Raw genomic sequence first — 13,146 nt, forward strand, 5'->3', positions numbered from 1 at the left:
GACTCCCAGTCCAGCACTTTAGCCGCTACATCACACTGGCTCAATGCACATTGGGTTGCACCAGAATTATGCAAAATGGGTTTCACAGCAGGTTGCACAAACATAATGCACAACTGCTTGTGGACATGAAAATGCAACTTTACTGAGATTATCCTGTTGCGCATAGTTCTGAATCTAGTTTCCACTAGTGCTAACACAGTTGGATACGGCCCCAAGGAGCGCCCAAATGGTTACGGTTAGCTTGTTTGCAAAATGGGCCCCAGACCTGCCAATGTTCCCCACCCCTGCTTTATTGTGATCAGAAACAGCCACTGTGAGGTTGCCCCAGCAATGGGGAGAATAACTACAATGCAAGGGTGTACTGTTGATTTCAGGGGATTGCTGCTTGGTTAAGACGAACATTGCCCACCTAACCTGTAAGCTGAATTCTTTCATCCTATTCATCATCTTAGATATTTGTAAATAAACAAAAACACAGCTCTCCAGAACACTCTTCTCAGAAGAAAACTGAAGTTGCCAAGTTGCCCTGGGCACTTGGAACTGTTCAGGGAAGTCCAGAGCCCAAACCTACAAGTACCTGATTTTTTTAAAAGTACAAAATTGAGCATTTATAGGTAAAATTATGTTTTGTGAAAAGAAAACAGTTCAATGGAGTTTGACATAATCTCCCTGCATTCACACGTGCAGGTTCCTCACTGGATTGTTACTGTATCAAGTGAAGGCTTGAAGAAGTGAATGCCCCAGAACTAGCACTACCAAACAAATGTTCACGTTGTCTCACATCAGCCCTGTCACTGCAGCCAGTTCACACATTCAGCGCCCCGTATCAAGCCCTGCATATCTGTGTATAAAGAGGTGGGTGAGGATTTTAGTTCAATTCCATTTGGGTAAGAATTTACCCAAATTTGCAAAGTTCTTCGTATTTAGGGCAAAAAGAACTTCAGATTTTTTAAAAAAATGCAAAGGTGGGGAAAAGTGAAATTGACAGATTTGTCCATCTTTGCCCAGGGATTTGAATGCTTAAATCCTAAACATCTGAGTCTAAACCTTTTATTCAAACATGTTAATGCTGAGCTATGGCTGCCACCATTTCCCCCCCCACCACCACACATAGGACACCATCGCTCAGGAGATAAGTGATTTTATATTGTTCTTAGAATTGCCTTGATGAAGGACTTGCTTTAGTCCGAAACGCGTCGGCAATCATAAATCCTTTTGGACACACACCTCCTGGTTCCACCCCTTGCCTTTTGGCTTTTTTGCTCACTCACCTACTGAATTTGGTCAGGAGCAGTGGAGGCTGGTGGCTCTGATGGCAATGGGGTGGTAAATCCGCTCCGGGTTTCAGTTAAAACCAGTCAGAACTCTAAAGGAGCTTTTGTGCTTTCCCCAGTCTAAAAATGGAAATGCCTCTCCTAAGGTTTTGTTACTGCAAGTAAGAGCATGAAGCTAAAATATAATGGTATTATTTTTTGGCCCTGTGCACCACTAAAATGCCCCCACCCTTGAACTTCTCTGAAATGGAATTTTACCCTCTGGCCGAAAGAGATCTTGCACCTTTACTGTAATGGAATACGATGTAACTACTGAGGAAAAACTTTTAAGAAGTGCAAAGGGAGTAGTTGTTTTAAGGGCTACTTGAGTACTCCTGTGCTTACCCATACGGCAAGGAGGCACATATCCTCAGGGGTCAAAAATAAGTACAGCAGCATTATTCTTTTCAGAAAGGGCGATGGGTCTGGAGGGACGGTGACACGACTCCTCCAGTGATGTCACATGGCCCATCCAATGGGTGACCACAACACTGACACAACTATGGTCCACACAATTTTAACAACTGCCATGGAAATGGTAGCTGAGAAGGAAGATCTGGTTCTCCCAGCAACCAAATATCGCTGGTTTTGAGCGCTGGGGAAAGACTCGATCTCCACCACAGAACAGTCACCTTCAAGAACGATGCCTCAGTCCCCTGCAACCATTTGAGCATTTATTGGAATATAAATGGGTCATCTGGCAAGGCCCCAAATTTCTTTAAAGTTTCTGTGCAAGGGGAGGAAGAGAGAAGGGTTTTTTCAAAAGTCTCGGCCTTCTCCCTGTGCATCGTTCATGGCTGCCTGGAGAACAGGTTCCTGAAGGCATTGTTGTAGTTCTTGTTGAAGGCCGTGTAGATCAGCGGGTTGAAAAAGGAGTTGGAGTAGCCGAGCCAAAGGAAAATGCTCTTCCAGATGGGTGGAATGTCACAGGAACAGAGAGGGTTGATGAGTTCTGTGATGAAGAAAGGGATCCAGCACAGCACAAAGACTCCGATGAGGATGCCCACCATTAGGGCAGCTCTCTTCTCCTTCTGCTCCCGCCACGTGTCTCCATCCGTTTGGAAGGTCACTGTGGCATGGCGAGCAGTGAACACCATCTGTGGTTGCTGGGAGGGTTCCTTGACCTGCCAAACATAAAAAAAAGCATCTTCAGACTGCATGCTTTGAGTGCATTTACCTGCTCAGACCTTCAGGTCATCTTCTGAGGTCCTTCTCCAGGTGCCCTGGCCAAATTAGGTGAGTGGGGGTGGCTACCAAGCAGAAGGCCTTTTCAGTGGTGGCACTCTGTAGAATGCCCTCCCCAGAGAAGCACACCTGGCCCCTGCATTGTCGTCTTTTTGGTGCCAGGTGAAGTGATTTTTTTCCTAAATTTCCCGGGCTTTTTAGTCTTTTAGTTTGGTTTGGTTTTAGAAAAATATCTTCATGTGTGTTTTAAGTTCTTTCCACTGCTGCAGGAGTGGGCTTTGGTTTTTACTCTAGTTTTATTCTGCTTTAAACTTTTGAACGTTCTGATATTATTGTATCTCATGGCCTTAAGTCTTGTTTGTGAGCCACCAGAGAGCTTCAACTGCTGGGTGGTATAGAAAGGCAATGAATCAATCAGCTTGCTGTCCCGTGGGCTGCCAGCACCAAGTGGCAAAATCATGCATATCACAGAATGATCACAAGCTTCTGGACAGCAGTGAATGACTGGCAACAAGCCTACCAGTGGGGTGAGAAACAGAAGCATGGGGCACGCAAAGGAGAAAAGGTTACAACAGCATGAATTGTTTAGCTTTGAGAAAAGGCGAGTCGGGGGAATATGACAGAGGTGTGCAAAATGATGCCTGGTGTGGAGAATGTGGATGGGGAGACATTTTTCTGCCTTTCTCATAATACTAGAACCCAAAGGGGTCATCCCAGGAAGCTGATTGGTGGGGGATTTAGGACAGATTATAAGAAGGACTTCTTTACATAGCACTGAGGGCTCCATCCCACCAGCATTTTATGGCACTCTCGTCATGCCTGGTCCACTGTTTTGCAATCCGGTACTCACATGACGCCGTGCCTGTCCTACAATCACCCTGCCTCTTCCCCTCCATTTTTCATGTTCTCCTAGAATTAATAATTGTCGTTTTAAATGTTTAAATGTTTTAAAATCAGAACTTATTTAATATATTTTTAATTTTTGTATATTTGTATTTATAGGTTTTAAATGTATATGGTTTAAATCTTGTAATGCCGCCTTGAGGCCAAGCATTGGGCAAAAGGCAGGAAATAATAATAATAATAATAATAATAATAATAATAATAGAGGGGGGAAGTCCAGTTTATATATTTAGAATTTTAAAAATGTAAAATATATAAATATATATATATAAACTGGATGCACTTCTAGTGGCCATTTGTTTGGTTTGGAGTGCTGTGCCATGCACATCGCATTGCCGGCATATGGGTTACTTCTTAGAGGTAAATGGCAAGGCCAGACCAAGATGTCTTGCTGCCTGAGGCAAGGAACAAAATGGCGTCCCTCCCTTCCCATGTACCGTATTTCTTCGATTCTAAGACGTCATCGATTGTAAGACGCACACTCATTTCAGTACCACCAACAGAAAAAAAGCTTTGATTCTAAGAAATAATAAATGACCTGCGATTCTAAGACGCACCCCATTTTTAGAGATGTTTAAATGGGGGGAAAAGTGTGTCTTAGAATCGAAGAAATACAGTACAAACAATGGCTGAACTGTTTCCAGTGCTGATGACAGGACAGCCTCCTCCACTACACCTGAAGGAAATGGGCTAACTTTGAGGGTGCAGAGCAGGCCTCATGGCAAAGGGATCTCTCCCCAAAGACCTTGTTGCACTCTTCCTGAGTCTATTATCAATGCAAATGGGGGGGGGGGGAGATTCTACAATACAAATATCTCTATGCAGGCTGGGCAGCTCCCAGAGAGGGAAAATTCAAACTGAGCAATCAGTAGGCTGTGAGGACCTGACGATGCATCCTCCAAGTGGTTTCTGAAATGCCGACATTAACATAAGCTGACTTAGTCTGGAATATACATAGAAATAGTGATTTGGGGTGGGAAGATGGGTTTGTATCACAAAATGGCCATGCCTGGCATGTTTGTTGCTAGAAGCCCTTTTTCAGGAAGAAGGAGTAGAATGGAGGTTTGGTTCATCACAGTGCGTGAAGGCGTGAAATATGCTACACAATTGTGAAGAATGTGCAGTGAACTGCTAAAAATGATTGCCTGTGCAACAAAATGTCATTTTAAGCAGACTGTGCACAGCAAAATCAACATGAGAAAGAACCTACAGAATTATACCAGCATCTGTCTAGTGCAGCAACCTTTCCGCAGTGGCCAAACAGATGGACTTTACAAACAGCAGATGGATTTGACCGGCAGGCATCCATCTAAAGCCACACGGCTCAATAAACTCCCTTGCCAAATCACCTGGGACTTTTAATGGGGGTGGGGGTCGGCTCAGGCATGGAACTTGCGGCCCTCAAAATGTTGCTTCACTTGAAACTCCCAGCATCCCTGACCATGGGCCATGTTCTCTGGGCCTGCCTGAGTTGGAGTCTAACAACATCTGGAGGGCCACATGTTCCTGGCAAGAGTGTTCGGCACTCCCAATTTCTTGACAGACACATACCTTGCTCCAGATGTTCTGGCCTACAACTCCCATCAGCCCTAGCCAGCATAGCCAAAGGTGAGGTCTCATGGGAGTTGTAGGCCAGCACATCTGGAGGGCCACAAGCTTCTGATAAATGCCCTCACCATCTTGGTTAATAACCAATGATATTCCCACCCCCTGCAAATGTTGGTATAGTTGCTTCTGGAGCTGTCTGACCACCACCTCACTGCAGTAGATCCTTCAAGCCATCTGTGTTTGTTCAATGAACTAGCAAAAGATCTCTCACAAAACAGCAAGAGATGGGGCTCAAGGCAGAAAATCCAAACTCCCCCATCCTTCAACCACAGTAAACATCTAACACATGCCTTTTCTAAACATCATACAGAGTTCGGAAAGGGAAAAGCTTATTATTATTATTATTATTATTATTATTATTATTATTATTATTATTTATTACCCATATTTCTTAGATTCTAAGACACCATCGATTGTAAGACGCACACTAATTTCAGTACCACCAACAGAAAAAAAGCTTTGATTCTAAGAAATAATAAACGCACCCGCGATTGTAAGACGCACCCCGTTTTTAGAGATGTTTATATGGGGGGGGGGGGAAGTGTGTCTTTGAATTGAAAAATACAGTATTATTTCTTACCCGCCTCTCCATTTGATCGAGGTGGGGAACAACAGTAAATATAAAGCTACGAGCAGCTGTTTGCACAACCCCACAATGCAAGAAATAAAGGGCGCCCGTTGAAGCGCTGACAGCAAACAAAGGAATGGAACCATGTAGTCCCACATTCAGGGACGTTGGGAACACGAGGTTGCATTTGTGCCATGCCTGAATGATCGGCGCTTCAGGTCCTTCCCAGCCCTGCCATGAATTACATTGAAGCAGTCCACCTCAGGCAGCAGTATTTAGAGCCCCACGTTTCACATCACTAAAATTGCAAGTGATTTTCATAGAACAGTAGAGTTGGAAAGGGCCCACAAGGCCATTGAGTCCAACCCCCTGCTCAATGCAGGAATCCACCTTAAAGCATCCCTGACAGATGGTTGTCCAGCTGCCTCTTGAGTGCCTCTAGTGTGGGGGAGCTCACAACCTCCCTAGGCAACTGATTCCATTGCTGTACTGCTCTAACAGGAAGTTTTTCCTGATGTCCAGCTGGAATCTGGCTTCCTGTAACTTGAACCCATTATTCCGTGTCCTGCACTCTGGGATGACTGAGAAGAGATCCTGGCCCTCCTCTGTGTGACAACCTTTTAAGTATTTGAAGAATGCTATCATGTCTTCCCTCAGCCTTCTCTTCTCCAGGCTAAACGTGCCCAGTTCCTTCAGTCTCTCCTCATAGGGCTTTGTTTCCAGACCCCTGATCATCCTCGTTGCCCTCTTCTGAACACATTCCAGCTTGTCTGTATCCTTCTTTAAGTGTGGTGTTAATAGCTTCCATAAGCTGCCGCCTTTATAAAACAAAGAGTCCAGACTATAAATGTCACCTTTTTAGTGGGCAAATGCATGGCAGGCAGAAACCTAGAAACAAGGACAGCTATCGCTCAAGGGTAGAGCACAAGCTTGGCACACAAAAAGTCTCAGGTTCAATCCCTGGCCCCTCCCTGTAGGTCTGGGGAAAGACTCCTTTCTAAACCCCGGAGACCTGTTGCCTGTCAGTGTTGACAATACTGGGCTAACTGGACCACTGGTCTGACATGGTATAAAGCAGCTTCCTATGTCTCTGAAATATTTCTGATCATGACATCTTGGTACCAGGAAAAGCTTCACCTGTTGAACTGTGCCTGCTTTGCACTTCCTCTATGTGTAAAAAAGCAACAACTCCAATCTTAATTTGTTATGTTCTTATTCCTCCTCATTCCTTTTAGGTGCTCACCCTGCTCATTATCCACCCTCCTCATTCTCCAAGTAGTGGAACATTATATATCCCAAATGACACCATCCACCAATAAGGGGGATGCATTAGGAGGGTTGTAGAGCCCTCGGAATTTTGCAGAAGTTTGCAGACATACAAAAAAATATCTTGGGGGGGACGGGGACACCTAACTGGGGACATAGCTAATATCAGTTCAATGAGGATGAAGGAAAAAAGCAGGAAATGAGGCTGAGGCAGGGGAGACGGAATAGAGTGCTCTGGAAAAGGGCATGGCTGACAACTATCTTGCGACAGAAGCTGGGGTGGGACACCCTCCAACCACAAATAGGTTATATTGTTTATAAATCATAACCAATCACATCAGTATACAACCGTGTGTCATATCACAAATTTAAACAAAATACTTATAGCCAATTATTATATTTCAAAAGTATATCTATGTATTGGTGGCATGTAACATATACATTAGTAATAATCAAAATTAAGTACATTGATATAATGAAAACAATTATACGGCGTGTGGTAATTCAATGACATTCATATGACGAAAGCAATTATAGAGTGTGTGGTATTTCAATGAACCGGAGTCTGGTACACATGACCTGTTTCGTTGGGAATGCTTCCTCAGGACATGCTTTTTTAGGACAAATAGCCAAGACCATTCACAAAGTCTCTCAGTATATAATAATTGGCTGTAAGTATTTTGTTTAAATTTGTGATACGACACACGGTTGTATACTGATGTGATTGGTTATGATTTATAAACAATATGTTTATATAGTTTGAGGCAGTGGAACATAACTTGTCAATAACAATAAGAACAATCATATATACATCTATTCAAAAAGATATTTTTAAAAATTGTTTGGTTCATTCCTATTTGTGGTTGGAGGGTGTCCCACCCCAGCTTTTGTCACATTATTCCCAACCTCTGCCTCCCTTCATTTAGGTGACAACTATCCTGAACACAGCACTCAACAATTTCACCTTTTGTTGCAAATGCCATTTCTCCAGCCAAATGGAAGAAATTAATGCTCCTGTGGATTCCAATCGGATTCACTTGGCCCTGCTAGGATGACTGATCTAGCACTTCCGAGCGTTCAGAATTCTTCACAAACATCATCCTTACAACAACCTTGTAAAGTAGATCAGTATTGCTATCCCTATATTGTGGATATGAGGGGGGAGGTGAGGAGAGCCAAGAGAATAATGGCTACGAGTCCGTGGCCAAGCTGGAATTTGAAGCAAGGATGCTCACAGTCACAGGGCACATCTACACGACGGGTTTGCCCCAGGGTGGCTTTGCAGTAGCAACACGTCATCTACATGATGCAGCCACCATTGTGAAGCCATCCGGGGGCAAGCCCTGGAAACTCTGCTCCAAAAAAGTCGGGCATTTACCCTGACTTTTTTGGCATGGTGCCCCCTGATTGGTTGCCATGGGCAGCCCTGCGCCTCTGGAGAAGTAAACAAAAAACAAAAAATGGGGGAGGAGAGGAACGGGCTGTTCCTCCTCCCATTTTTATTTTTTTGTAATTATCTATATCTGCGGAGCTCCACAGATACAGATCATAAAAATAAAAAGAAATGGGGGTGGGTGGGGAGGAACGGGCAGCCAGAGGGCGGAGACGTGGTTCATCCAGTCCCTCTCGCATCGTCCTCTGGCTGCCTCGTTCCTTTCTCCCCCCCCCCCGTTTTATTTTTATTATTTGTATCTGTGGAGCTCTGCAGATACAGATTACAATTTTTTTTTAAAAAATTATAACCTCTTTTTTCAACAAAACAAAACAAAAAACAACTTTTCCAGAGACGCGGGGCCAGAAAATCCACACTTGCCTTCCCTCCTGTGCAGATGCCGGGAAGGAATGCAAGTGCTGGTGCAAGGCGCCTCTTAGCGCCAAAATGCCACTGTAAAGACAGGGGCAGACTCTTAGCCAAGCACATCACAACAGCCCTGGCATAAGCCCCAGTAAAGAACATGAAAATCAGCAACAGATACTTGGCCAGTATGCTAAGGTTACACCTGGCTGGTTTACCATATCATGCGTGAGGATGCTGCCCATTCCCAGATTGTAGACAACTACATCAGATTAAATAACTAACCTCCAGGGCTTCAGGAGCAACGGGCGTGATGGAGTTGCTCTTTCGGGATCCGATTCGAAACTTGGCTGCTTTGTAGATTTTCCAGTACACAAAAATCACCACGCAAAGGGGCAAGTAAAACGCCCCGAAGGTAGAGAAGATGGTGTAAGATGGCTCCCGGCTGACTTGGCATTCTTCGTGGTCTTCCGAGTAGGTCTCTCCCCAGCCAAAGACTACTGGTGCCAGGGAGATGATGGCTGAGAGGACCCAAGTCAGAGCAATCATGACGTTGGAGATGCGCCGGCGGGTGCGGAGCGTGTACTCCAGGTGCCGGGTGATGGACCAGTAGCGATCCAGAGCAATGGCGGTGACATTCCAGATGCTGGCCGTGCAGCAGAGGACATCACAGGAGATCCATGCTTGGCACAGCAGCCTGCCCAGACGCCAGTGGCGCCCGGAGAGCTCATGCACCAGGCTGAGCGGCATCACCAGGGTGGCCACCATCACGTCCGAGATGGCCATGGAGGCCACCAGGTTGTGGGGCACCCTGTGGAAGGTACGTACCCGTAAGATGGTTGCCAGAACCAGCACATTCCAAAGGAAGGTGGCCACCACCAGCATGGCCAACAAAGTCAAGACCAGGACGCTAAACACAGATAAGGGTCCGGCGGCACCAGGCAGGTCTACAAGGGAACCGGAACCAGTCCGGTTGGACTCTGCCAAAGCAGTGACGGAGAAGCAGGTGAAGTTGGGGGACCAATCCATCATGCAGGGTTTAGCAGAAGGGAGTTTCAGGTGGCAAGAATGGATGGAGATATTTCTCCTAAATTTTAGAAGACTTGATGGAGATGCTTCTTTTAAATTCTAGAAGACTGGCTAAAGATACTTCTTTAAAAATAAATAAAAATAAAGTGCTATTTGTTTTTATACACATGACGGTATCAAGATTCTGAAGAAGATTACAGGGGTGTCTTATTTCAGGCTCCAGTGCTCCTGAGTTGCAAACCATCAGTCTGACAAGCATAGGCATGGAAGCGAGCAGACGTTCACGGCAATTTTGAATCCAAATTTGAATTTCCTGAACCTGTAAATCGAACACAAGAAGAACCGCTTAAATACACATCTACATTCCTTTTGAAAATGCCTTGATGTCGCCTTTTCTACAGCGCTTTCATAACATTAGGAAATCTAGCATGAACCTGAAGCCAAATGAGAAACTACAAGAGAGGCATTTGCAGTGCTGTGAACAGAAGATAAATATCTCGCAAGGATCTTATACTCTCAGCTCCTCCTCCTCCTTCAACCAGCCCTATTTAGCATTCTGTTCATTCGATCTTTGTCCAGGTCCACTCTCAGCCCTCCCCAACCTGATGCCCTCCAGATGGGTTTGTTTATTTATTTACTTATTTCATTTCTATAGCTGAAGCTGGTGGGACTACAAGACTCATTATCCCCTGTCATCACAGACCATGCTGGCTGGGGGATGACTGAGTTACAGCCCAAGCCATCTGGAGAGCACCAGATTGGAAAAGGCTGCTTTTAAGAAACAGTTGTGGATTTGATATAGCAAAATCCCCCTGAGCATGTGAAAAGTGCAGTGAGCAACAACCGCCTGCCACCACATACTGTGAATGACCCAACAATTTACTTTAGAAATTAAATGTAGACCTCCCATCCCTTGGCAGCATTCCAAGATTGCTGTTTTTAAAAAGAAAAGAATTTTGAAACTCTAGTTGTGGCTACCACAACTCATTGTCGCTGGCCGTACCTGGTTGGCATTTGTAATGCAAATGAGCATTCTGGCCAATGCAGATCCTCTGCTTATTTTGCTTTGCAAAATGACTAAAGCGAGCAGCGTTTTGCCTTGTGTGGAAACGCCCTATTATGGATCCCTTTAGTAACATGTATGAAGGCATCCTAAAGAGTCCAGATGGCTACAACTCTCGCCAGCTAGGGAGGTCAGCCTCCAGGAAAGACTGGCTGGAATGCCTGCAACCTGCATTCACCTGAGTTCAAATCTAGAGAGGAAATCAAAGTTTCTCCAGGGGACATCGCAGGTCCATTCTCTCCACAATGGCTTCAGCTGTGGGATGCGATCATGGAAGGGGGGCATGGAAAGCAACAATGCTCTGAGATGGTAGGAAGGGATTGTGCAAAGATGCCCAAATGACAAGCAAGACAACACACACACACACACACACACACATTCTGAATAGAACACAAAGCAAATTCTCACCATCCACCCACAGAGCTCTGCAAACAGGGGCAACTGACTCCCCAAGGGTGCCATATTTCAGCCCAGGGGCAACTCTATATTAGGAGGAAACGGACAGTGACCACCTGCCTGTCCCTCACCCACTTGTGGCAGAGAGATCACACACACACACACACACACACACACACACACACACACACACACACACACAGACACCTAGGTACACTTGCTCCACTGCTTCCAAGTGCCACACATGCTTTTCTGCCTTGTCCTCCACCCCACCAGCCGCAATGGGTACCAGCCAGCCGCCACTGTGCCAGCCCTCTAAAGGGGTACACTGGCAGCTGGAGCCCCCCTGAGAGCGAGGTGCCATTGACCCTTTTACGAGCGAGCGTGATTAACCCCTTCATCACCACCCTTGCAACCAAGCAAGAAGGCCTTTCTAAGGGTAATTTTTGTGAACCGCCCAGAGAGCTTGAGCTATTGGGCGGTATAAAAATGTAATAAATAAAATAAAATAAAAATATAAACGAAGCAGAGTTTCGCAGCGCCTTAAAGGCTAACCTAAAAACCTAAGAGGAGCCCTGCTGGATCAGACCCGGGCTCCATCTAGTCCAGCACTCTGTTCACACTGTACTCAGGAAACCCACATGCAGGACAGGAGTGCGACAGCACCCTACTGCCCATGTTCCCCAGCAAATGATGTACAGAGGCATATTGTCTCTGATCCTGGAGGTAGCAGAGAGCCATCAGGACTAGTAGCCATTGATATACTTGTGTGTTAGCAGGCGCTTTCGTGGATCTGTGCCCATCTGATTGGAGTAGATACATCTAATCAAGGAGTCTCCAAGAAAGCTTCTGCAAAGCTGCAGCAGCCCAGTCCTCCCCTGCATCTTTACTCTGAAGTAAGTCGCACTGTGTTCAGTTCAGGAAGGGGGAAAACTTGTTTCCAAGTAAGTCCATATAGGATTGTCGCAGTTCCATCAAGCTGAATGGGATTCCAGCGCGTTTAGGAATTCCAGCCAAGCACTGCAACCCTGCAGATGTCTACTCAGACGTAAGCGACCACTGCTGGGACTTACTCGCAGGTAAGCGCGTGTCGGCTCGCAGCCTTCGTCTTTTAAGGTGCCCCGAGACTTTTTCTTTCCTTCTTCCCAAGGCACGGTTACTCGGGAGGAGGAACTCACCCTGGCGTCCCAAGGGACTTCTTACTCCCAGGGAAGTGTGCCTGCGATGGTGCGCTTTCCTGGGGCCGGGGAGGGGGTGGGAGGCGGCTTCCTTTCGAGTCGCTCTGCCCAGGATCGCGCTGGAAGGCGGCTGGCATTTGTCGCGCCGCTGGGAAATCGCACCCGATTCGGCGGGGGAAGGAGACATACCTGCCGGGGTTGGCGTCTGCTCCAGTTCCAGCGGCGGGTGAGGCTCAGCCGCCGCCGCCGCCAGAAACGCCTGCCTTCGTCCTCCCAGTCCGCCGAGCGGCTTCTACTTCCGAGGAGGGCTGCTCCGACGTCGAGACGCGCCCCATCAGCTGACGGCGCCCGCTTCGCTGCGGCCCCCAGAACCGTTTCCAGGCAAACGCACCGAGCCCCCCGCTCCAAGCCGCGCCCAGGGGAAGGGGAAGCGGGGCGCGGCGCGGCGCCCCCGGACCAGCGGCGCTCCTTCCTTCGGCGTCCGCTCCCCCTGGCTCGGCCCCCAAGTCTTCCAGGCAGGCTCCCGCTTCATCCCGGGGACCGGGACGGACACACACACACACGGACTCCGCAGCTCCCGCTGATGCTGAACGGATCCGTCCCTCGCGCCTCCCTTTCTTGCCTCGTTTCTCTTTTGCTTGGGGGAGGAGGGTTGGGTTCACACGCGCGCCTGCCAGTGTGGGCCGCCCCCCTTCCTATCCTCCCTTCCTCTTCCACTCATACCCACGTTCAGCCCGTACACAGGTCCACTCCACTCCACTTTGGTTTTGAAACAGGAAGTTTCTAGTCCTCGTGACAGGAGGAGGAGCAGGAGCAGGGGGGAGGTCCCGTGCAGGCGGGGG

At 47.0% G+C, this 13,146-nt stretch overlaps 1 protein-coding gene across 1 annotated transcript; it reads right to left on the reverse strand.

Moving 5' to 3' along the window:
* Positions 1–2,104: 2,104 nt before the first annotated feature.
* Positions 2,105–9,670, reverse strand: HTR5A (5-hydroxytryptamine receptor 5A). The gene is made up of 2 exons (XM_063146788.1): positions 8,924–9,670; positions 2,105–2,437 (listed from the first exon to the last, which is right to left on the reverse strand). The coding sequence occupies exons 1-2, from the start codon at positions 9,668–9,670 to the stop codon at positions 2,105–2,107; spliced, it is 1,080 nt and encodes a 359-aa protein (XP_063002858.1).
* Positions 9,671–13,146: the final 3,476 nt, after the last annotated feature.

This window comes from Elgaria multicarinata, chromosome 1, assembly GCF_023053635.1.
Source record: "Elgaria multicarinata webbii isolate HBS135686 ecotype San Diego chromosome 1, rElgMul1.1.pri, whole genome shotgun sequence".
Classification (NCBI taxonomy): Eukaryota; Metazoa; Chordata; class Lepidosauria; order Squamata; family Anguidae; genus Elgaria; species Elgaria multicarinata.

Coding starts and splice junctions, on each gene's coding strand:
- HTR5A (XM_063146788.1), bottom strand. CDS start 9,670: ATGATGGATTGGTCCCCCAACTTCACCTGCTTCTCCGTCACTGCTTTG. Junction 2,438..8,923: donor TTGCTCCTGAAGCCCTGGAG/GTTAGTTATTTA, acceptor TATGTTTGGCAG/GTCAAGGAACCCTCCCAGCA.